Genomic DNA, 22,914 nt, shown 5'->3' on the forward strand with positions numbered 1-22,914 from the left:
TGCCCGTGTGTTTTCAGGGAAGCCGCCCCCAAGCACAGGCACCTAGGAGTGCGCTGCCTCCGAGCAGAGCCAGGCATCCTGCGGGCTGGGCTTTCAGGGGTGCTGAGCTCCTGCCGTTCCCCGGCAGCCAGCTCCCTGGAGCAGACCTGCGTTCGAGCAGCCGGCCCGCCCTGGCTGCCTGCGGCTGGGGCCCGACCTGGCACCGCACGTCCCAGAGCTTCCTCGGGGCTGGATGTGGTGAGCTCCTGGGGGAAGAGGGGCTCTGAGAGACCTTCGCGGGTTTAGCAAGCGGATGCCAGCCTCGGCCGTGCCTGGGAGCCCCCTTGGCCCAGGCAGCGGGGCACGTACCCGCCCTGCCAGCCGCGCTTGCCCCAGTCCCTCTGCAAGGGCCTCAAAGAGGGAAGCGCTTGGCTCTGCCCTCCGAGACAACCGAGTCCAAATTAGGATCCCTTGAAGGTTTGGTAGCCATGGGGCTGAACTCTATCGCTTGCTGATGTGAGCGATCGTTTGCACCTGAGTCATGCCGATGAGAGTCTAGTAAGTTGTGCAAGCAAAGGAGTTTATTGAATCATACGCAAAAATGTAGGGATGATAAGGATCAAACAGGACCTGGAGCAGCCCACAGCTCTCTCCCTGCCATCCTCCTTCCTCGTTTAAAGAGGCAGCTCTGCCTGATGGAGGGTCCCACCGACCTGGCCCCGGTCCCTACCTGCCACCGGCCTCCAGCAAGGCACTCGTCCCCTGCAAGTGCTCCGCGCTGACTCGTGCTTGCGGGGTGCTCCGCGGATGCAAAGCGCTGTACGAAAACGTCCTGTGTTATTATTTATTGCCAGTGTTACAGATAACGGGAAGAGCAAGGGGCAGCCTTGCCCTGCAAAGCCTACCTAGACTTCTGGGGGGGAACACGGCCCCGGCGGAGGGTCCCGGCTGCGATGCTGTTTGTTGGCCAGCGGTCGCAGAGGTCTGTGCTCATCGTGGTCCCAGCTCCGCCCGGACTTTCTACCCCACCACGTGCTGATAAACAGAAAAAAACGTACAATGGATGCATTGAAGTTCATAGTTAAGTGGAGTACATCAGTGTCTGGTTAGAAGGGGAACTTCCACGTTATTTTTTGCCCTATTAATTCAGAGGTGGGAATTGGCTGAAGCAAGGACAATCCTTGGGACGCGGGGCCGGATCTGGATTTTTGAACACCCCCAGGGTTAGATCCAGGGCAGGGTTAAATGCCAGTAGGCAAAGGAAGAGCAGCAACACCAGGAACAAAGGGGATGCGGGTGCTGCAGGCAGGCGTGGGGAGCACAGGCTGACTCCCAGGAGCAGAGGAAGGAGCTGCCGGGAGGTACCGGGTTAGGGCACGTCGTGTCCCTGGAGATGGGCACCGCTGGGAAAGCGCCCGCGGCTGCAAGGTGAGGCCAGGGGCCCCGGGGTCCTGCCAGGCAGCTCGTGCACCGGGGGCCATCGAGGGGGATCACCCGGCAGAGCAACTGCCCACCCGTCCCCAGCGGTGCCCGTACCGGGGGCGTTGCGGCCGCTCGAGGTGCTGGCACCGCGGCTGCACACACGGGCCGGTGCCCGGGCGCTGCAGGGGCGAGCAGCGTGCACGGCGTGATCCAGCAAGTCACCGAGCTGCAGGCAGCGGCAGCACAGGCAGGGAGCCCAGGCAGCGCTGCAGGCAGCAGCCGCAGCTGAAGGCAGCAGCCTACCCAGTGGGGAGAGGCCGGGGAAGCCCCGGGTCCACGCCACGACCCAGGACCGCGCAGCTCGCGAGGCCCCTGGCCGGTGCGGACGCGCCCGAAGGCGACGGGGTTTGCACCAGGGGACGCGTACGCCCCAACGCCGTGCTGGCCGGGTCCTGCTCGCCGGCAGGCAGGCCCGGGGCCTGCTCCCGGCAGGAGGCAGGGCAGGATCGGCCCAGGGCAGGATCGGCCCAGGGCAGTCTGTTCAGAGAGCAGCGGGTGGTAAATTGGTGAAAATGGGAGAAAACTCCCCTGTAGCTCCGAAGCGAGTGTTATCAGCGAGCAGAGCTCTAACGAGGGCTGGAGCCCTCCGTGCCATTTCATCGCTGCTCTGCGTCGGATTTCCCAGGAGCCCTGCAGCCTCGGCCTCATTAATTATGCAAATGAAGAGGTGTTGCCAGCTCGCCATCCCGAGGAAGGATCCCTGCGACTGAAGTTGCGCCCCAACGGCGGCCGCTCCCCCGGCGTTCGGGCAGGGAGGGTCCGGGGCACATCAGGCAGGATGGATGTTTGCAATAATTATCCAGTCATCCCCTTCAAGTGTACGGCAGCCATAGCAACAGACAGATGTTCTGTCCCAGCCAGAGTCCACAGCGAGCTGGGGAGAGAAGCACAAAAATTAACCCCTTCAGCCCCGGGATGACACAAAATCGGCTTTATTCTGGGACCAGGCCAGCCTTCAACATCCCTGAGATGCCAGGAAATGCGGCAAAAACCCAACCGCACGCAACCCACACAAAATCAGCAGGAATCGCCCCGGTGCTCGCCCAGCTGCTGTCCGACGCAAGAAGTTGGATGAGAGCAGCAGCATCCTGCAGGCTGGCGGCCTGGCTCTGCCGGCCACCCCAGTGCCTCCCGTCCCATTACGGGTAACGAGCCCTGCTCGTGCTCAGCGTCTCTCAGGGGCGATGCTGCAGGCGAGGCTCTCCAGGCCTGGTGGTAACGAGCCTTTGGAGACGTTCGGCACCGGGGAACCTGTTCAGGGACAGGCACGAGCAGCACGCTCTCTGTGGTCAGCACCCGCACAGCGGCCACAGCAGAGACCACGCTGGGCACCCAGCCGGGCAGGGAAGGGGACAGATGAGCCACGTGGACGAGCATCCAGTGCTAAGTTACCAGCTGTGTCACAGCGGTTAAAGCATTCAGAGGTGGGATGCAGCCAGACAGAAGAATGGCCGGCGTTTCGTTATCCCACTGCTGCACACGTTTCCAGGCTTCAGCCCGAGTCCATTAAATCCCACACAGAAATACCATCCCAAGGGCCCTCATGCCCACCAGGCACACTGAAAATTTAAGCCCAGCTTCTCCCGGGGGCCCCGATGAGCAGGCAGCCCTCCCCAGGCACAAGGTCTCTGCTGCCTCCTCCCTTCCCCACCAGCCAGCGATTCCTTTTAGCACTGGCATTTAAATGTTTTAAGCTGAAGACCAGGTGCCCACCTCGCAGTTCGCTTCTGAAAGGATGGGAGCTGCCCAGCCGGCCAGGTCTCGCCTCTCCCCTCCCATGCCAGCCGTGCCCAGAGGTCCTGCAGAGGCAGCAGGGATTCCCCAGAGCCCAGAGCAATCCCCGACCTCAGAGCAGCGTAAACGGGCTCAGGGGAAAGTCCCATCCGACGTCTGCAGCTGCATATGCTGCTGGAGTACATCCGCGGCGAGGATTTCAAAGGAGGACGATGGGACCGGGGGAGGACAGCCCCCGCAGATGTGCCTGGAGGGACGATTGCACCTCACAAATGGAGAACCTTCTTCTCGGCCGGCGGAGCAAGATAGCCCACTGCCCTGCTCAGAAGCACAAGTGTGAGAGGTCACAGGAACACAGTTTCACTTCCCAAACTGTAAGACTATTTTTGGTTCCTATTACTTGCCGCCTTCTCCTCTGCCACACAGACAATGAGAACTCCGGCTTGCAGAGGGCATCCCATCTCCTCAAGGCTTGCCTGGCGACAGCTCGTACCGCGTCCACACAGCCTATCCTGGAAATCTGTGGTCTCCCCGGTGGGTTTTTTCTTCTTTCTCCTGAAAAAAAAAAAAAAAAGCAGAGAAGGGTAAATTCGCTGATCTTGAAACCGAGGGAGATGTGGCATCATGTGCAGTCACAGAGGATGTGGGCAGGTGCCATCAGACTTCCCCACGCAGCTCTGGAAATGTAGCTCAGTCCTGATCTGCAGCTCCCTGGCTGTTCCCGTCCCAGCTCCCACACAGCCCTGGCAGCTGGTGGGTATTTCGGTCCTCGCCGCAGCGCCCAGGCTACTGCACTCCTGCGCTTTCCCCCCAAGCACATCAACCGAGCGTCCACGTGGTTTGATTCCCAGCCCTCTGAGGCCACCCTGGAGACAGAATAAGAAGGTGGGAAAAATGTCTATTATTTCCACAAATCGCCATCCAATTTGTAACTCCAGCTCCTCCACTCGTGCTGGTCCCAGGCCTCTCCCCAGCGAAAGCCACAGCAAATAATGCTTTGGTGCTGTGACATGGACAGAAATCCAATAGGCTCCAGAAGGAATTCACGCTCTTTGCTGACTACCCTTAGCTGCTTTGACTTATTATCTGACCTGGATCTAAATTAGGTTTTGATTAAAGTCAAGAATAATTCACTCGGAAAAATCTCGTTGTTTAGGTTCAGAGTTAGCAAAAACTACAGGAAAATTAAAACTGATTTCTCACTTCGGGGACAGAGACACCGAAGGGACGTCAGGCGGTGCCCAGAGCCCCGCTGCGAGAGGCACCATGCTGAGCCGTGTCATTCCTAACCCCACCAAGCTCCGTTTCCGCAGCGGCCAGGTTCTCTCCCCAATTCTCTTCTGAGATCGCTCCTGTGGAGACTGACAGCTCCGATGCTTGGTCAGCGTCTCCTCGTTTCAAGCGTGGGTTTATACATAGTCCATTTATTCCTACTGATTCTTGTGCCAAGGTGGTGCTGAGGTTTAGTCCGTGTCCCTCCCTGACGTCTGTCTCTTGACTGTCCATAAATGTGTCTTCTCTCAGCGTTTGTTTCGCTGAGATCAGTGGCCCAGTCACCTCTGCAAGACACTCTCCCTCCTCCTGAGCAACCCAGCAAACGCTCTCTGCACTAGTTTCAGGCTAAATTCTCCCAATATGGCCAACCAGAACCAGACAGCAGTCCGGAGCTTCACCCGAGCCGTTATACTTCTCTGTACCTCTCTCGAAATGACTCTCCTGAGACTACTTGGGATTGTTCCCCTCTTTCTTCACTGCATCCCGTTGGTGGATCTCCCACGGGTGGGTGAAAGTCTGACGCAGACCGTGAGACACGCGGGCTCCCTTTGTGTTGGATGGAAAGAATAAGGCAGCTCCAGCGAGCAACTCGTCTCACGATACGCGTTTAAAGCGCCGAGGTGAACGGCTTCTGAAGGTGCTCATCGTCGCACATCGACTAGCGAGGCGGTCGAGACGCAGGTAACGCTGGCTGTCCAGCCTTTGGATGACTGAAGTTACGAGAGCCAAACACTCATCCGTAGCGATCCCATGAGTACCTCAACGCTTCCGTGTCCTTTCCCAAGAAAGCACTCCCAGCTGCCAGCAGAAGTGATGGTTATTGACTCCTGGGCTCACTTTGCGCTGCTCGGTACCAGGCTGCGTCCACCGAGGGGTTCGGTTCCCCCCGCCGCCCCCGCCTGCCTCTTTTATCCCGCCCAGCAGCACTCAGGGTATTTGGTAAACGGTTCCAGTTTGGGTCCTACTCAGGCTGCGGATCCAACCAACAAAACCAGCGTAGCTGGGGACGCTGCCGAGCACCCGCTGGCACGGCACTTTCTCCAGCTGGGATCTGTGGGGCACTTGCTGCCGGCCTGCCGTACGCGGCTTCGAACACTGTATTTGGTGTTTAAAATTGCATTTAAAACAGCTTCGAGGAGAAGGGTACTTTCCAGTTATCACTTCCCGTGTAAGCTGTAAATGTAACGCCGAGGGTGTCTGGGGTGAGGGCTGGGAAGCGTCCACCACCGCCACCCCCCATCAGCAGGCAGCCGCTACCAGGGCAGATCGGAGAGTCCCTGGCACGGTCTCGCACGGCTGGCGGGGGTCCCCGCTTCCCCGGCCCAGACCCAGCTCTCCCACCCTCCTGCCCCGCCGAGGCACGAGCCAGGCGCCTGCGGAAGGAGCAGCAGCCCGGAGCAGAGGCTGGGAGCGCAGGCTGAGGGCTCGCTGCGCCCGTGGTGCTGGGCGCCCGGCGAGGGCTGACTGCCGGCGCTGCCGAACGGGACGGCCGTGGGAAACACAGGGAACGCGGGAGCACGGCCGAGCTGAATCAGTGCCTCCAGACTGCCATGCTGCCCCGGCCCGGGTAAGCATCGGACACTTCAAAGGAAGACCCGGGTGCTACAGCAAAAAGCTGGGGAGGGACATAACCTCAAAGGAAGCATCTTTCTCACTCCTGACCGTCAGTCTTAGGCTTACCTCCAAAGCATGAGTGCTTATCTCCCCCTTCTCTTCCTTAAATCCGTACCTTCCCAGGTGTTTCTCATCCAAAGAGGCACCCGGTCCTTTTGCATGCACGAACACTCTCTGTGGTGATAAATTCCACTGGTTAGCTATAAGATGGATAAAAATTATCTGGTTTTATCAGTCCGGAAGACTCATACTTTTGTTGATCATCTCTTTTTCCTGTACCGTGAGAAAGGACCTCTAAGCACACGCCATGTACCTTCTCCAGACACTCACCATGCTACAGAGGCACCGCAGCCTTCCCTCTTCAGCTCCCATCTCAACTAAGCTGCCCTCATATTTCCAATTAAGCATTTTCTAGGTATTATGATTGCTCGTTCCCGCTTTCCTTGGTTTTCCTTTCCTATGTGAAAGCATAATCACAAGCCAATACAATAGTCCAGGGTCTGGGGTACCCCCACCTGAAAAAATGTTACAAAGAAAATTAATGTCTAGTCTCTATTTGTTGAAAGTTACTGAGAACAACTTTTATTTATATAGTATAACTAGCAGTGGGCCTGGAGTTATCACGTGTTCATCTATAAAGAAGCCTGCAGCAGACACCCTGTGCTGAACACCACCCAGTATCCGTCATCCAGAACCAACAGTTTAAGGTCCAGTGCCACCAAACACTTCCGTGGTTTTTTTCCCCATCTTCAATGACAAGAGTGGCCTCGATATCATGCATTATGATCTGGCATATCATCAGACTGGTCATGAAGTGCAACCCTTGTTGAATCCGTGCTGGATTGGGACCTAAAATATTGACCTGAACGCTCGGTCCCTGTGCGAGTGGTCTTCCCAAACTCCTCCGTCAGAGGAAAACAGTTCTTGGTTTGTCTGGCCTTGCCTTCCCAAACCGGGGACACTCCTGTCTATGCTCTCCAGAGACTGACCTTCTCTATTGCTTTCTAAGTGGACCCCAAACCTTCCTGACAGGAACACTAGAGAGATTCAGCTACTTGCATCAAAGAGCAGGCAAGACATTGAACTGCGACTATTAACAAACCAAACCAGGTGGAAGACAGGAGAGACCTAGTCAAAGGAAAGGCTTAGCAGGACATAGCTCACCACATCTAGAGGACCAGGAAGCAAAGACCTCGAGCCCTGTGAGTGCTCTACACCAGACTAAGGTCATTCACTGGAAATACTGCAGTTTCCAGCAATTTTCTACAGAGCACAGTCACTGCCAGAGAGAAGACTGCTAAAGTCCTTCCCTTCCATCAGCCATGCCTACCATGTGGCTGGAGCAACCAGTTCACCCTGTGCCAAGTTATGTGTCCACCCAAACAAACTGCTGTCTATGAGCAGACCTGGGGAGTCTGTGACCGACCGACTACCACAGGCAGCCCCTCACTCCTCCCTGAGCCCCCACTCCTCCCTGAGCCCCCCCTGCCAGTTCCTTCCCCTTTTCCGGCACAGACTCAGGCCCCTCAGCCGACATCTTACTCTGCAAAATGTCATTCGTGTCTGTTAATCACTAAGGAAAATACAATGCGTATCGCTCTGCTTCACAGTGATGGAGCCAACGTTTGATGGTCATCGTGACTTGGCAGTGATAAAACTCAAACTGGTGCTGTTCATGTGAAAATATCCAGGTTCAATGGACGTGCAGTCTCCCGCCTCGGCTTCAGATGGGTGAGCTGTGGTAGGAGAAGACGTCTGTCCATGCCTTCAGCAGTGCGAGAGGACATTCTCTTTTCCCTTGGCTTCTGCGTGGTTGAACTGCAAGGTGGGGAAGTCAGTGATTATCTCAGCCAGGAGGTCTGAGCACGGTGAAGAAGGCAGCACCACCCCTGGCTAGAGCAACTCCTCAGCAGAAGCAAAGTGTCCTCTTACTCTTTTCCTCATTCAACATCTGCCCCAAAGCAGCTGGACTCCAGCGCCGAGGGCTTCCCTGGCGCTCCTGGACCGCCACCATGCCTCCTACGCAGCCTGCTCACAGAGTGCTCATCGGAAATCCCACCCACCCCTATGGCCACCCCAGTGCCAGCCGCTTCTGGACACCGAGTTCAGCTGGTCGCTGCTTCGTGCTGCGCAGGCGGGATGCCCACGTGCGGTAGCAGGCTAAGAGCTGAGCCTGACTTCATCCGCAAAGTGTTTGCGAGAAAGTTGCCCACTGAGCCCCAACTGTGCAGAATATCCTTCTCTTTTCTGCCATTTCCATCCCCCCAGCCGCTCCTCGCAGCAGTCCCCCGAGAAAGCTGTGCTTCCATGGCTGACTGAGGCTTGGAAGGATGTCCATCTTCTTTTTAGTGGTCAGCAAAAACACTGCAGTGCACTAGCAAGTTCCTGTAGGCATCCTGTATTATGTGCCTTTGGGTAGAAAATCCAAACCAGGGAAGACCTCGTGTGCTCCACAAGTCCTCCTCCATCAGCGTCGTGTTGGGCCCAGTGCAAACCGGGTGGTGACACCGGGAATTTTTTGAGAGGTGTCCAGAGTTTCACTGGGGTAGCAAGGGTCAACATGATTTACAACGGAGTATCTCAACAGTAAATCTCAATGCTCCAGTGTCACAGACATCCACTGTTTTCACCGTACCCCCTCTGGCATGGCTAACCCATGGCTCAGCTCCTGCAGCATTCAATTCCCACCTCGGGGATCTCTCGGACAGGCACAGTGCGGCCGGCACGGGGCGAGAGGCGGTGAAGAAACCAGCCCATCAGCCAGTGAAGTGCCCTCACCTTCCCCCCTGCCTCCGGCCCCGGGCGTGCGGCACCACGGCCGCCTGTGCGTTGGCTGTCTCGGCCACCACCGCGCCCTGCACCTCCAGCACCGGCCTCAGACAACTCCCTGACACATCAAATTCCTCTTCTAGGTTCCCACAGGCTCCCGGCTCCTACATCTACGACCTCACGCTGGCCCTACCACTGCCAACAATGCAGGCAGCCCTTGGAACGCACCACTGCCATGCCCCCAGCTGTCATGGGGCAGGCACGGAGCACTGCGGGGTGAGCCAGGAGCACACGCGTGGGACCGATGGACACACTGAGACCACACGCATGGGACCAATGGGCAGACTGGGACCACATGCATGGCATTGATGAACAGACTGGGAGCACACATGTGGCATTGATGGACAGGGAGCACATCCATGGGACCAATGGGCAGACTGGGACCACATGCATGGGACCGATGGACAGACCGGGAGCACACGCATGGCATTGATGGACAGACCGGGAGCACACATGTGAGACCAACGGACAGACCAGGAGCATACGCATAGCATTGATAGACAGACCAGCAACACACGTGTGGGATGGATGGACAGGGGGCATATGTGTGGGACTGATGGACAGACTGGGACCACATGCGTGGGACCGATGGACAGGCCGGGAGCACACATGCGGCTTTGATGGACAGACCAGCGTGGCACTGCCGGGTGGGCATGGAGCACATACGTGGCACTGATGGGCAGGGAGCACATGCGTGGCACCACCAGGCACATGCGTGTGGCGGCCGGGGGGACACAGAGCCGCAGCTGCCAGCTGGGACGGGCGGCCCCACCTCGCCCCGGGCCGGCTGCGACCGCCCACCACCAGAGACCCCTCGGTAGGCGGAGGAGCGGCACCGCGGCCCGAGCCCGCCCCCCCCGCCCCCCGCAGCGGCGGGGCTCGGTCACGCCGCGGGACAGCCCCCGCCGCCGGGACGATGCTTTCCTGGCTCCTGCCCGCGGAGGGCGGGGGCGGCTGCGGGGGGAGCGGAGCGAGGGACCGGGGCCGGGGTCCGGCCTTTGTCTCCCGCTCCGGGGCTGGCAGGATCGCCGCTGCCCCCGAGGCCGGGCCCGGGAGGCTCCCCAGACCCGGTGGGACGAGCTCCAACCGTTACGGGCAAACCCGACCGAGGCTACCGCGGGGTGATCCCGGCCTGTGGTCCCGGTCGTTCTAAACCGTTCCGGCGGACCCCGCCACTCCCGCTGCCCCTTCGGCTCCTCCCCGGTTCTGCGGCGGCTCGGCAGGTGCCCGCCTCCGCCCCCGCCGGCCCGTCCCGCCGTGCACGTGCGCCCGCGCCCCTCCGGCCTTTGTCTGGGACCGGCACCTGGACCCGCGCCCCCCCCTCCCGGTTCGGCCGCCCCCCCCCCCGCACTCCCCGCTCCACCGGCCTGTTCGAACAGGCCGGTGGAGCGGGGAGTGCGGGGGGGGGGGCGGCCGAACCGGGGGGGGGGGCGCATCCCACCGGCGGGGGAGCGGGGGGCGGCGGCGGGCCGGGCCGGGGGAGGGGGGCCCGGCGGCGGCGGCGGTGGCCGCTCTAACAGGTGGGATCCCGCTGAGAGGAGGAGGCGGGCGGAGGGGGGCGGAGGAGGCAGGGACGGGCGGGCGGGCGGGCGGAGGGAGGGAGGGGGACGAGCCGGAGCCGCCTGTGATCCTGTGACAGGAGCGGCTGCTGCTGCTGCTGGCGCCGCCGGTGCCTCCCTCCGCCCGGCTCGCCGGGTCGCTGTCCGAGCCCCGGCGCCCCCCCCCCGCCCCCTCCCCGCCGCCGCTACCCCCCTTCTTCCACCTCCCCTTCCTTCCCGCTCCATCCCGGCCGTCGCCCCCGCAGCCCGTCCCGGGCCGCGCCGCCCCGGCTGCCCCTCCGCCCGCTCCGGGACAGGGCGCGGGGCCGGGCGCCGCCGCCGCCGCCGCCGCTGCCGCCGCCGCCGCCGGCCGGGCGATGCCGAAGCCGCCGCTGCTGCTGCGGGGGAGCCGCCCCGGGGACAGCGAGCTGGGGCGGCAGTTCCGGGACTGGTGCCTGCGCACCTACGGGGACTCGGCCAAAACCAAGACGGTGACCCGGAGCAAGTACCAGCGCATCGCCGAGGTGCTGCAGGGGGGATCCGGCTCCGGCGGCGGCTCCGGCGGGGGGGAGAAAGGCAAGTTCCAGTTCTGGGTCCGGTCCAAGGGCTTCCGCCTGGGAAACGGCACCAGGGAGGCGACGAAGATGGGTCAAGTGGTGGTATATGTGCCGGTGAAAACGGGAACGGTTAGTGCGCTCCGTGCCCCGGGGGCTCTGTGTCTGTCTGTCTGCCTGCCTGTCCGTGTCTGTCTGTCCTCCCCGGGGGTGCGGGCGGGGAGGGGGGGGGGTTGCCCGGGGCGGGGGCGGGCACCCTCGGGGCCCCTGTCCCCGCCACCGCCACCGCCGCGCCGGCCCTGTCCCGTCAGCACCGGGCGGCCCAGCCCCGCCGCGCCGCCGGCCGCCGGGAGCGCGCATGCCCCATGCGGGGCGCGACGCGGGGCCCGGCCGCTCCCGCAGCCCCCGCCGCTCCCGGGGCAGCCGCCGCGGCCCCGCCGCCCCGACCCGCCCGGGATGCGGATGGGGAGAGGCGCCCGCCCGGAGCCTCGCACCTTCCGCCGCCCCCCCACCCCCCCGCCCCGTCCCCGTCCCATCCGGTGCGGCCGCCGTCCCCGGGGCGGGGGTGGGGGGGAGCGGCGGTGGCCCGCGCCCGCCGCCGTGCACCTGCCCCCGCGCGGGGGGGGGGACCGCGCCGCCGCCCGGTGCGGGCCCCGCCGCCCCCCCGCCCCGTCCGATCACGTTCGCCCGGCATTTCCCATCCGCCCCACGGCCGGGGACGGGTCCGCAGTCAAGGGCAGAGAGCGGCGGGGAGGGGGCGCCGGCCCCCCCGCCGCCGCCGCCGCCGCGCCCTGCCCGCCCGGCCGCCGCGCCGAGCGGAGCGGAGCGGAGGGAGCCCGGGCCGCTGCGGCGAGCCCGGCCCCAGCGTCCCGCGGCGCTGCCCGCCCCGGCGCGGCCGCTGCAGCCGGTGCCCGGAGGGGTGCGGGCAGCGGCGGAGCCCGGATTAGGGCAGCCCCCCCCACCCCCGCGCCCGCCCGCGGGCCGCCGTCCCGGGAAACTCCCCCGCCGGAGCCTCATTGTTCGGCGCCCCGCCGGGCCGGCGGCGCGGGGCGCACCGGCCGCCTCCCTCCCGCCCTCCCTCCCTGCCTGCTGCCTGCTGCCTGCCTGCTGCCTGCCTCCCCGCCCCGCCGCCGCCCCGGGCTGCCCCGCCGCCCCATTGTTCCCGTCCCGAGCGCGCCCCGCTCCCCGGCGCGGAGGGAAACGCGCAACTTTCGCGGCCCCCGGCCCTGCGCGCAGGGGTGCGCCCGGCGCGGCGGCGCTGCCCGGCCCCGCGGGGGCCTGCGCCGGGCCGGCGGGCACCGGAGGGCTCCGGGAGGGTTTTTTTTTTTTTTCCCCCGTCCCTCCCCTCCTCTCCCCGCTGCTGCTGCTGCCGCTGCTCTGAAGGGTGCAGTGTTTTCTGTGCACACACAGACTCCAGCATTGATGTGGCTGGAGGATGCTTCCATTGAGGGCAGCCCATCTGTGGCAAATGCTTCTAAACGCACTATTTACCTCCCATCTGGTCTGCCTTATTATTGGGGGGAGGGGGAAGGGTCATTATTTCTCCCTTTCCCTTCGTGGTGCTCAGAGGCGCCTTTCTTTCTCCCCCTGCAGCCCCCCTCCCCCATGCCATGCCCCAAAAAAATTCTTTGCAATTTTTTTTGAGACCTCTTTGCAGCCCTCCTCTCCCGCCCCCCCCCGCGCCCCTGCGGAGGGCGGGTTAGGAGCGGTCCCCCCTCCCGCAGATACAGCACTTCCCCCGGGTCCTCTCCATCCAACCGGCGACTCTATCCCACATCTTCCAAATGCTGCAGAGTCATGGTACCCCAGAGAGGCCGAGCCAGACTCCCTCGACCCTGCTGCTAGCTAGACGCCCCCTCCCCTTTGTCCGTGAGGGAGTCCCTAGGGTCAGCAGCTCAACGAGGCTGGCGCAAGCCCGCGTATTCCCAAAGGGCTTCTGCACAGATGAAGTTTCAGCAAGGAGCGTGTCTAGGCCCCCACATCTTCCGCGGCAGAGTCCCTGCAGGCTACAGATAGGAGATACACCCAGGGCCCGTAAACCAACAAACAAAAAGCAGGCATGCCCTCGGGGGACAACTGAATTTTCCGAGGGGCAATACCGCGGATTTCCCAGCGCCAGCAGTGCGGACATCAGGGCTGGGAGCGCTCTACAGAGCCACTGGCTGTAGGGAACACCGGTCTTCGCGCTCCCCAAAATCCTCCGGCGCTGGGTCTGCAGAAGTTGTTGCCTCCCGGCCCCTCTGTCCCGGCCCTGCCCGGCCCCACCATCCCCCTCTCTGCCCAGAGCCCCATGGACCGTTTCAGATGAGCGCAGTTGCTGCATTTTGCTTTTGCCTGAAGTGGCGCTCAAATTTAGAGATAACTTGACAGGGATTTTCTTCAGCTGCTGATAATTCAGTGCTCTCCTCATCCTCGGTGGTTTGGGCTGGGTTTGTGGGTGTATTTAATTTCTCTCATGCATGCAGTCAAATAATTCACGAAGCCGATACGAGCCTTTTGCTCGACAGTAAAGCGCGTATTCCGGTTTAATGCCTGTTCAGCTGCTTTTCCCAAACACTTCTGGAGCGGCGTTTCGGTTGCTTTCTCCTGGCTGTGCTCCTCAGCAACCCGATACAGCTCGTCCCGTCTGCTCGTCCTCTGAGCACATCTGCCGGAGAAGCACCGTGCTCGGGACTGTCCCACGGCAAAGCACGGGCAGCCCGGGTGCCGCGGCAGGGGGTACGCGCCACTCTGCTGTCTCTGCAGGTCGCTACAGGAAATCCGAGGTACCGGCAGTGAGAGCTAGAGAGAGGTGGTAAAGAGTGCGTAGAGGGCAGCAGCGGGGATCAGATCCTTCCTTCCCCTGGCAGGGCTGGGGCCACTCTTCCTCTGGGGAAAAAAAAATAATAATCCCAACCCCAAAAAATAATAACCCCCCAGCAGCAAGCCGGTAGAGCTGTTCCTTTTGGTTTATGCCTCCTGAGCTGGTTTGTGTATTTTCTGCGCATCTGTGGCGAAAACATAATTAACATGTGGTTATTATTTTCTCTCCTGAGTAACTTTCCCTTGCCCTCCTCCAGGCCTCTCATCAGAACAGGCCTAATCAGATTTGGGTGGCTTGAGAGCTGGGACTGTGCACTGAGAAGGGGGCATCTGCCTTAGGTGGTGGCCAGAGCAGATGGTGGTCTTCTCAAAGAATGCACTGGGAATAGGAACAGCAGTGCGGACGGATGTCTGGCACAGCGACTGTTCAGATTTCTTTTTCCCAGATGAATGTCCCAAAGATGCTGGACGTTTAGCACATGCAATTAAAAAAAACCCTACGCAGATAAACACAGGAGGTTTAGCGGTGTAGGACGTTGTTGTCTGACAGCCCCATTCACGTGCGGGCTGGATGCTGCATCCTTCCGGTCAGGGAGTTGGAAAAAAACGTGTTTAGGCTGTACTGAGGAGGAGCAGGGTATCTTTGTGTGCTACTGCAGCACAGACAATGGATACAGCCCAAAGTGCCCAGATCTGCCGTTCTTTCGTGTGCCTGAGGCGCGCGAAGGTGTAAAACGCCTGGCTCTCTGTGGACTGGACCGAACCCCGGTACTGGATGCGCCGCGCTCTCCCTTCTCTCCAGATCTGCTAAGAACTGTGGGAGAATTCGTTCGTGACAAGGTGCTAAGATGCTGTTCATTATAACCTCGCGTCCCTCTTGTCCTAAGCGTTTAGCATCATTTAGACAGCCTTTCTCATACAAACGTAGAGCGAGATGGAGACTCGGCGCAGGGAAACGGACAGCGCTTTGGTGGCGACCGGCGGTGCAGACAGATGTGGCTGTGGCAGCGGGGTGTGCAGGGGAGGGTTAGCCTCCGACTTCGGTCCGGGCGTCAGCTACGGGAGCGGTTACGCTCGCTCTCTGGATCGATGCTGTACTTCGCCGTGCGTGGTGGGAGCTTGTCCCAGCTCCGGAGCGGCGGCCAGCCTGGCAGGACAGATCCATCCTGGCCGCCGGCGATGCAGGCGGGAGGACTGCGGGACGAGGCAGGGGAGGCCCGGCCTCAGAGCGGCCGCTCGGGGACGGGGTAGGCTCCGCAGCGCTGCCCACGTCTGCTCTCGCTTTCCTGCTCTCTCCCGGTCCCCTGCGGAGCTGACACGAGGTTCTGGGCCTCCTGCAGACGTTACTGAAGGGCTGAGGCCGTTTGCGCGGGTGGGTTGCTGTTGTTGCACGAGTACAGTTCGCCTGTGCTGGCTCCCCCGCAGCCAGATGTGCAAAATTATTTCACAGTCGTGCCGGGTGACACCCAGCCCAGCAAAGGTGCTGCAGCGCGGGGAGCGCGCGAAAGGGAACTGGTGAGACCAAAAAGCAAAATGGATGGAGGCCTTTCACCGGCAGCAGGAAACGCGTCACACGGGACACCGGATAAATCTCACAACACAGCCTGTCCCTACATACATTTTGGCTGCGGAGACAGGGAGCGTTGTGATGCGAAAGCCGCGGCGCCGGGACAGCACAGCACCGCGGCAGAAGGCTTGAGCTGAGAAGCCGGGCGTGTCGGAAAGATGCTGCTCCAACAGCTAATAGAGGCTACATTTTTCCCGGTACAAGTACCCTTCAATGCCCATATTCAGTGCCCCAAAAAGCTGCATATCTATAAGCTCTATGAACGTTAGTCAACAGAAGGTTTTCACTATGTGAATAACCACTTAGACTTTCTGTGGACTTCAAGTGATAAAAAAAAATATAAATAAATCAAGACCATTCAGAAGAGCCTCAGACAAGGCAAATGGGCCTAAGGGTATTAGCTGAGAAATTGTCTATTACTTCTATAGCCCAGCCTTCCTTAGAGCATCCAGGGCCTCACCTGCTATGAAGTAGCCTTGTCCTGCGCGCGCAGAGTGGCGCTGCCTTTTCCAAGGAGCTGAACCGATGGCAGGTTTACATTTAAATGAGCACTTAGGAGACTGGCACGATGCTGGCCCGGGTGCGTGGTCCCATCCAACCCAGTCTAGAGAAAATCTACATCAACATCCCTTCCAGATGCAGCTCCAGGTTTGCACAACGTCAGTCGTGGTTTTCACTTCTGAAGCTGCTCGTGGTAAGAGTCACAGCAGTGATACCCTGTCCCCTGGGCCTGAGAGCTGGCTTAAGCTCACCAGGCAGCAGCAAAAGCCTCCAGTACCTTTGCAAGGTGAATTTAAAGAGCTGTGACGATCTGCAGTTACGCAGACTGGCAGAATGAAGTTCCTTGCCGAGCCGGCAGCAGAGCCCATTTCCAGCTCCTGCCCTCTCCCACCCCTCCGGGACAGCCGGCTGAAGCCACCTCTAGGGATAAGGGGGGGAAACCAGCATCTAATTCAGTCCTTGCTTTTTCTCTGCCAAGCCTACAAGCCTGATTATAAGGCAGCCCCGCCGTGGTCGTTAGTACTGCGGTACGGCACGTGTGGCGCAGCTCCAGCGGGAGATACCACCGTCCCCGGCCAGCCTCAGCCTCGGGGACTGGCTTTGGTCACCGGCGCTCGCGAGACCTGGAGTCGCATCGGCAAAGGTCCCCCGTCCCACCGCTCCTCCGGGACCCAGTCCCCTGATACATGTCTGACTGAACGGTTTCTAACAGAATAATCTCTCTGCCATCTACGCTGCACGTCCTATGCGATTCCACAAACGTCGACGGCACTGCTGGTCTGAGTGGAACAGCATTTTTCAGATAACTTTCGTCCAAAAAGTTATCTCCTTCGCCCCACAATTGCTTCAGGTTTGTGGTTCCTGGTGGGTATTGCTCTGAAGAAGGTCAAAAAGCAAACGAACAAAGCACAGCTCTGCAAGGCCTTGTTAAGTGAAGCTAAAATGGAAAGCAAAGAAATCCAGGTCTGATGGGGTGCCGCTGTTTGACCCCTCGGCTTACGTCCCACCCATGCAAAGGAAGAGGGGTCCGAGCGCTCGGGCCCCGAGTGAAGGAGGAGCGGGGAGGACTGTCGGTAAGAGCGATACGTGGGCTGTTCTCGGCGCTCCTTGCGGGCCGTGACTCAGAGGGGCTTGCTCTGACCACGAGCAGGCAGCGGAATTCGGTCGCTGACTAAGGACAGCGGCAGAGCCGCGGAGAGGTGGCCACGCTCCTCTCAGGGAGAACTTTCTCAAGCATCTCTTTGTCCGAACTGTTCTCAGCAATAATCTCCTGCTAATAGCTTTTCTTCAGTTTTGGTTTTGCTGTCAGGCCCGATACGAGCAGCCTATGAACTTGCGCTGCGCACGAGCAAATGGCAGGGAAACCACGGAGGCGTGGAGGAGCGTCGGTGGGGTGTCCATTCACCCGGCCCACACGAGGCTGCGGCTTCACAAAACCTTGTCTGCATTGCGTGACGGAGGAATGCATATTCCTATCGCTCTCTTTAGTGCAAATTAGCAATTACCTTCCCCCGATCTCATATTAGCTGTGCCCACCTCTGAAGAATTGCATCAAGATGGGCCAAAGCCACCACCGAGCTTCGGTGTCTGGTTTAATTAGCTGATTGTAAGTGAGGGCAGGTGCCTGTTGGCCAAAATCGTCGTCTTTGTTGGAATGCTGCTGACTTCCAGTTTCATGGCTGGTGCCAAAGAGTAACAATCCATTTGAGGAGAAATAGCTGCAGCCCGCGTGGCGTGTCTATGGGAGCGGACTGCAAGAGCAGAGGTTTGGCGTGACGGCTTCCTTCTGCGTCTGAGATGAAGGCAGCGGCCACGGAAAGTTAAGCGGAGGCTGGTTGTGTCTTACCAGCACGGTACAGGGCCTTCTGCGGAACGGCAGCCGGGAAACCGCGACGCTGCGTGAACGTTTCCTTGCTCTGCTTCGGCTCGGCAGCCCAGAGGGACGCGCTTCCCTCCCAGCGCGCAGAGGCCACGCTAGCGGCTCAGGTAGAGCCGTTCCTCGCCGAGAGGGAGGGGGTTGTTCTGGGGAGGACGGGGTAACTCAGTCTCTGTGGCTCAGCGTTTGGGCTTTCTGGCTGCCAGGCATGGTGACGGGTCTCTGTCATGGGAGTCTCTGGGCTAAGAGTGAGTTCAGACCCGCTGAGCCACCACCCCAAAAAAAACCAAGAGCAAAGTTGAGGACTGCGCGCTCGGCTTGCATTTGAAGGAGTGATCTCAGAGCAAAGCCTGAGTCATCCCCCCATCCACGCTGCCGAGACAACCAAAACCTTCTGGGTTTCGGCGCTGCGAGTCCCATCCGCGCTGGTGCCCAGGTCCCGCCGGGCTGTTCCAGTTTGCAGTCTGACAGCACTGGGACGAGCAGCCAGCCCACGGGAGCCGGTCCCCTGGGGATGCGTTCGGGTTGGTCTTTCCCATCTCCGGTTCGGATGCCGGGCGCGCGGCTCCCCGAGCGGGCACCGGGCTCCCTGCCGGGCCGGGAGGAGGCCTGCCTGCTCCCGCTCACCTGCGTCGGGCGTTCTGATCCCGCGGAAAGCCCTTGAGCTGGTGACAAAGGTCTGGATGTGGGCTGGAAAGTACAGTCCTGTCTCTTAGCAACTGGTTCCTACCTCCGAGCTCTCGCAGCCGCGTGCGGGACAGAGAGCATCCGTCACGCTCCTGCTGCGGCAGCAACGCGCCGAGGAGGGGACGGGGGATCAGGCCGGCTCCAGCCACCGCCAAGACGCTTAAAGAAGCTCAGGCATTTCTAACACAAGCAGTCATCTGTGAGTCCTAATCAAAGCTTCGGTATAATTGCTTTCCTCGTGCCCTTCTCTGCGCGGCGAGGGGAGCGCCGATTGGCTGGCTGCGGCGGCCGCCTGCCAGCCACCTCCAGAGCCTGCGCCGCGCGGCCCCGGCTCGCTTGGTCACAGGGCTGGGGACCGGGGGGGAGGAGGAGGAGGGAGGACACGGCCCATGTATTTCTAGAAAAATTAGATGTCAGAGGGTCCTTCCCTGAACTCCTCTGCACCGCGCTTGGGAATCCCCTGCCCCTCTCACGGACATTTGCGTTGCTATTTTCTCTCTCGGTGCTCGGTTCTGCTGTTTCACCCTCGCGTTTCCTCCTCCTGACCAAAAGCAGCTTCTCTCTGGTGAGCGTTTCTCCCTTGCCACGCACTGTTTCATAGACATTTTCACGAATCCGCTTCGTCCTCCTAATTAACCATCCCATCGGCCCCCAGCGGAGCCTTCACCTCTCCGGTGAAGATCCTGCTTGCACAGATTATAACCCATCAGCTGCCGATTTATTGCTCAGGCAGAGGGCAGGTTCTGTGAAGCGCCTGCCTTCCCTGCCCCGTTTGGTTCGCCCTCCCTTTCTCCTGCTCCCAGTCGCATCCACCTGGAGACACAGACTCGCAGAAGACCGAGGGGACCCAGATGTGAGGCCGCTCCGTATGACCCGAGTGTCCAGCCTGCGGTGACGTGGCTGTTAGACCAGATGTGACGGGGTGTTGCTGGCCTGTGGCAGACCTGGGAGAAGGGTCTCTGTGGATGGATTACCGTGACGGAGCGTTAAAGAACATGCTTGACTTCTGCACCCCCCGCGTCTATTCTCAGTCGAGAGCTCAAAAAAAATCCGCTTGGCCGCCCCAGGCTAATGGGGAATCCTCCCTGGGCGTTATTTACAAGTCAGAGCTGGGATTTTGGAGGAGTTGGGGTCCACCTTATGTGGTTATGGTGGAAACATCCAGAATACAGAGGAGGTTTTCCTGAGTGCAGGGAGAGACATAGCAGATTTCCATCAGCCGCTCCCCCCACGCCCCCCCGACTCCCTGTATGGGACCCCCCACCTTTGCAGAGCCGCGCGTGCACCCAGAATAAATGCCTGCGGCGGCAACGGTAGGCGCCCGCTCTCGCCGAGGGGACCTGCCGTGTGTTTTGCTGGGGTCACGCATTGGGAAAGGGGGTGATGGAGTCCAACGTGACCGTCGTGGTTCGGCACCGTCCGCATTTAAGGCGCGGTGTTGTTGAACCCAGCGCGCGCTCACAGGGAGCAGCAGCGAGGACGCGGTGCTGCTCGGGCGTAGGGCAGGAGATCGGCACTTCCAGGCTCCGGCGCCAGGGACGGGCTGTGCTGAAGCCACCGTGGCGCGGCGCGGCTCGAGTCCTGCAGTGCCCTTACCCGGCGAGGAGGCCGGGTTTTGGGAGGGGAGGGCGAACGGCTGCCGAGCTGTCAGCATTTTCCTAGAGGCACATCTTGCTGTTCCTGTGGGAGTCTCCGACTGCGGCCCACGTACGCGGCATCGCCAGGGAACGGGGAGCCGACAGCAGGATGCCGTGCATCCAGGGCTCAGCCTCAGCCCGGCCTGACCTTGATTCGCTGTAGCGTCACTTGGAACTTCTTTTACATAATTTTGCTTGCCACTGATGAGCTGAACTGCCGCTGCTGCTCCGTGCCCCCTCCTACTTAGTTTCATTTTGACATCACCGTGTCCTCACTGTAGGTATGATGATGTCGCGTGGCTGCCCTAACACAGGTCTGTTCCCAGGAAGAGAGGGGTCACCTTGCTGCGACAGGTAACCTCATCGCTTCTTACAATACCTTGTCCCCCTCCAACTTGAAAGATTTTGCTTTGGTGGTGATATTTATTAGATTAGTGCCTCGGTGCTGTGGAGATCGCTCACCGTGATAAGTTACTTCAAGGAAGAGCCAGCTCTAAACATGTTCGGAGTTTGTGTTACAGCTATATATTTTCAATATTTTTTAGATTTCTAGTTTTAGACTTCTTTCAGGATGCTATGGAATATAAATGATCTTCTAATTATAAATGCAGTTCACCATTTCCCCCCCTTTTTTTTCACCCCGGTAGCATGTCCCCCCAAATTACCTAAAACAAGATCCAAATGACATTAAGAAATTGCTACCCATCTTTGCATATTTATTAAAAATAGCCCCAACAACTCACATTTTAACTCTGCCCATTTCAAAACGGTAAGAAATACCGCAAGGTTATAATAATCCCCAAATAATAATGTCCGTGATACCTTCCCCGTCAGCGAGCCACGGCACGACGCTTCTCCCGCACGGGTCATGGTGCTCGGTGGAGCCCAGCAGCGCAATGGTCCCCGCTGGCGGGTGGGAAGACCACAGCCCCGGGGGAGCGATTCCCCGGGCAGGTCAGTCGGGTGCTCTGCTCACGAGGTCGCAGCAGCGTTTCTCACCAAAACCGAGAGAAACGGTGCTCCGGCGGCAGCTTAGGCTGCTCCATGGCACCCAGCATTTTGTCACCCTTGAAACAGCCCGCTCGCCTGCCCTGTCACCCGGCCCGCGGGCAGCCCAGCGCCGGCCCCCCGCTCGTTCCCGGCAGGCGAGCACGGGGCGGCGTTTGCTGGGGAGCGCTGCGCTTACCGCTGCGTGCCAGATCCAGCTGCTCCTTCGGCTTCCCCTGCCGGCGCGCAGCCCGGCGCGCGCAGGGCGGCAGCTCTGCTCTCCTGCACGGTGCAAAATGTCCTCTGCCTCCCGGGCAGAGCGGGCATCCGAGCAAGCCTCTCTGCCTGCTGGGCTTCTCCTCCTCCTCCGGGCAGCCCTGTTCCCCAGGGGAGCGACCACCCACCAGACCCCGCGCCCACCCACCCGCCCTCGGCGCCGGCCGGCAAGCCGCTCCGCAGCAGAGCCCGCGTCCCACCTGGGCCCTCGCCGCAGCTGGAGGCAGGGCTGCCATTTCCAGGCTCGCCCCTCCCAGGCCGCCGTGTTTTCATTCCCAGGCCTGGGAGCCGGGGGAGGAATAAGCCGAGGTCAGAGCAAAGGCCTGGACCCATCTCGCAGCTCAGCTGCGGCTGCTGGAAGAGCAGCTCGCTCTTAAGAGGCGCCTGTCTCCCACTGAAAGACACACACCTCAGCTTTGTTTGCCGTCCAAAAATAATGTGCCCGGCTCCCCCTCACAGGGAAGTGTTTACTCTGGGCGGGGGGGGAAAGTATCGTGTCCAGTTCTGGGTGGAGAAACAGTGCGAATGCACCCAGCGCGGGCTGGCGGCCGGGGCCTCGGGCATGCCGGTCCGCCGGCTCCTGGCCCGAGTCAGCGCAGGGCTTTGGGAAAATGACTTACGCTTTGTGCTTCGGGTTCCCCTGGAGGAAAGAGCTCTCCGGGGCGGGCGCGAGGCGCAGCTGATCAGCAGAGCCGGGCTGGTTTTACTGCAGTAAGTAGGACTGTGGCTGTAAGTGCAGGATGGGGCTTCGTGTTTGCTTGGTGGTTCGTGCAAAATAACATAAATGCTTAGCGCAGAGAAACATCACCCTCATTTCAGCAACCGCTTTTCCCCCGTTTTTCAACCAGAAATGATCAGAAAAATTTCCCAGCAAAATATTTCCAGGAGAAAAAAAGAGCAAAATCTGTGAGAGAATTTCCCATATTCTTCTGACGGGTTCTTTTTATTATGAGCAGTACAGCTGATACTGTTCTCAGCCTAGCGTTTCCCCGGTGCCTATTTCTAAGGCACCCACTGTGCCCGTGGCATGAGGGACAAGAGGAAGAGGGAAGTTCGAGGAATCTAGCTCTTCTTTCTCCTCGCAGCATTAGCAGAGGGAGCCTGCTGTGGTTTAACATATCCCCCGCAAAAGCTGCTTTCATCCTACACCTAAATACCATGAGGAGTGAACTTCCTAAAGCCCTGGAGAAGTCTAAATATAGAAGCCAATCAAGGGCTGACTTCCCAGAGATGAGAAGTACCACGAACAGTTTCTTGATCAAAAGTTGTAAGAGTCCATATTGAAATAAAACGTCTGCTTCGGTACTGAAGCCTGTGCAGAAGGAGTAATTGCAGAGGTGGGCTGTGCTCCGTGCGCTCGCCGCTCCGTCTGCCGGCGGTCCCCGCGGTGCCGGGCGCGGGAGGCAGCCGGCGAGGCGGTGGGCTGCCCAGGGAGATGGACTCGAGGTATCATCTTTGAAGCGCCTGACGGGGATGTCTCTGGCGGCACAGCAGGATTTCATCCCTTGCTGTATGTCGCAGTTTCTGTACAGATGCTCTTTCCTGTACATGTCTGCTCTCCGTTACAGCTGATAAT

General features: G+C 60.2%; 2 protein-coding genes across 2 annotated transcripts in view; one reads left to right on the forward strand and one right to left on the reverse strand.

Moving 5' to 3' along the window:
- The window catches only part of MAPRE1 (microtubule associated protein RP/EB family member 1), a gene marked incomplete at its 3' end in the record, with an annotated part of 218,294 nt that overhangs the window by 54,703 nt on the left and 140,677 nt on the right, over nucleotides 1–22,914 (reverse strand). The window lies entirely within an intron of this gene.
- NOL4L (nucleolar protein 4 like) overlaps nucleotides 10,829–22,914 on the forward strand; it is a gene marked incomplete at its 5' end in the record, with an annotated part of 61,514 nt that continues 49,428 nt past the window's right edge. Inside the window, one exon of the mRNA XM_082007102.1 lies at nucleotides 10,829–11,137. Coding sequence (XP_081863228.1) covers nucleotides 10,829–11,137 — 309 coding nt within the window. The remainder of the gene's footprint in view (nucleotides 11,138–22,914) is intronic.

The sequence above is a fragment of the Phaethon aethereus genome (assembly GCF_964289735.1).
Source record: "Phaethon aethereus genome assembly, chromosome: 16".
Lineage (NCBI taxonomy): Eukaryota > Metazoa > Chordata > Aves > Phaethontiformes > Phaethontidae > Phaethon > Phaethon aethereus.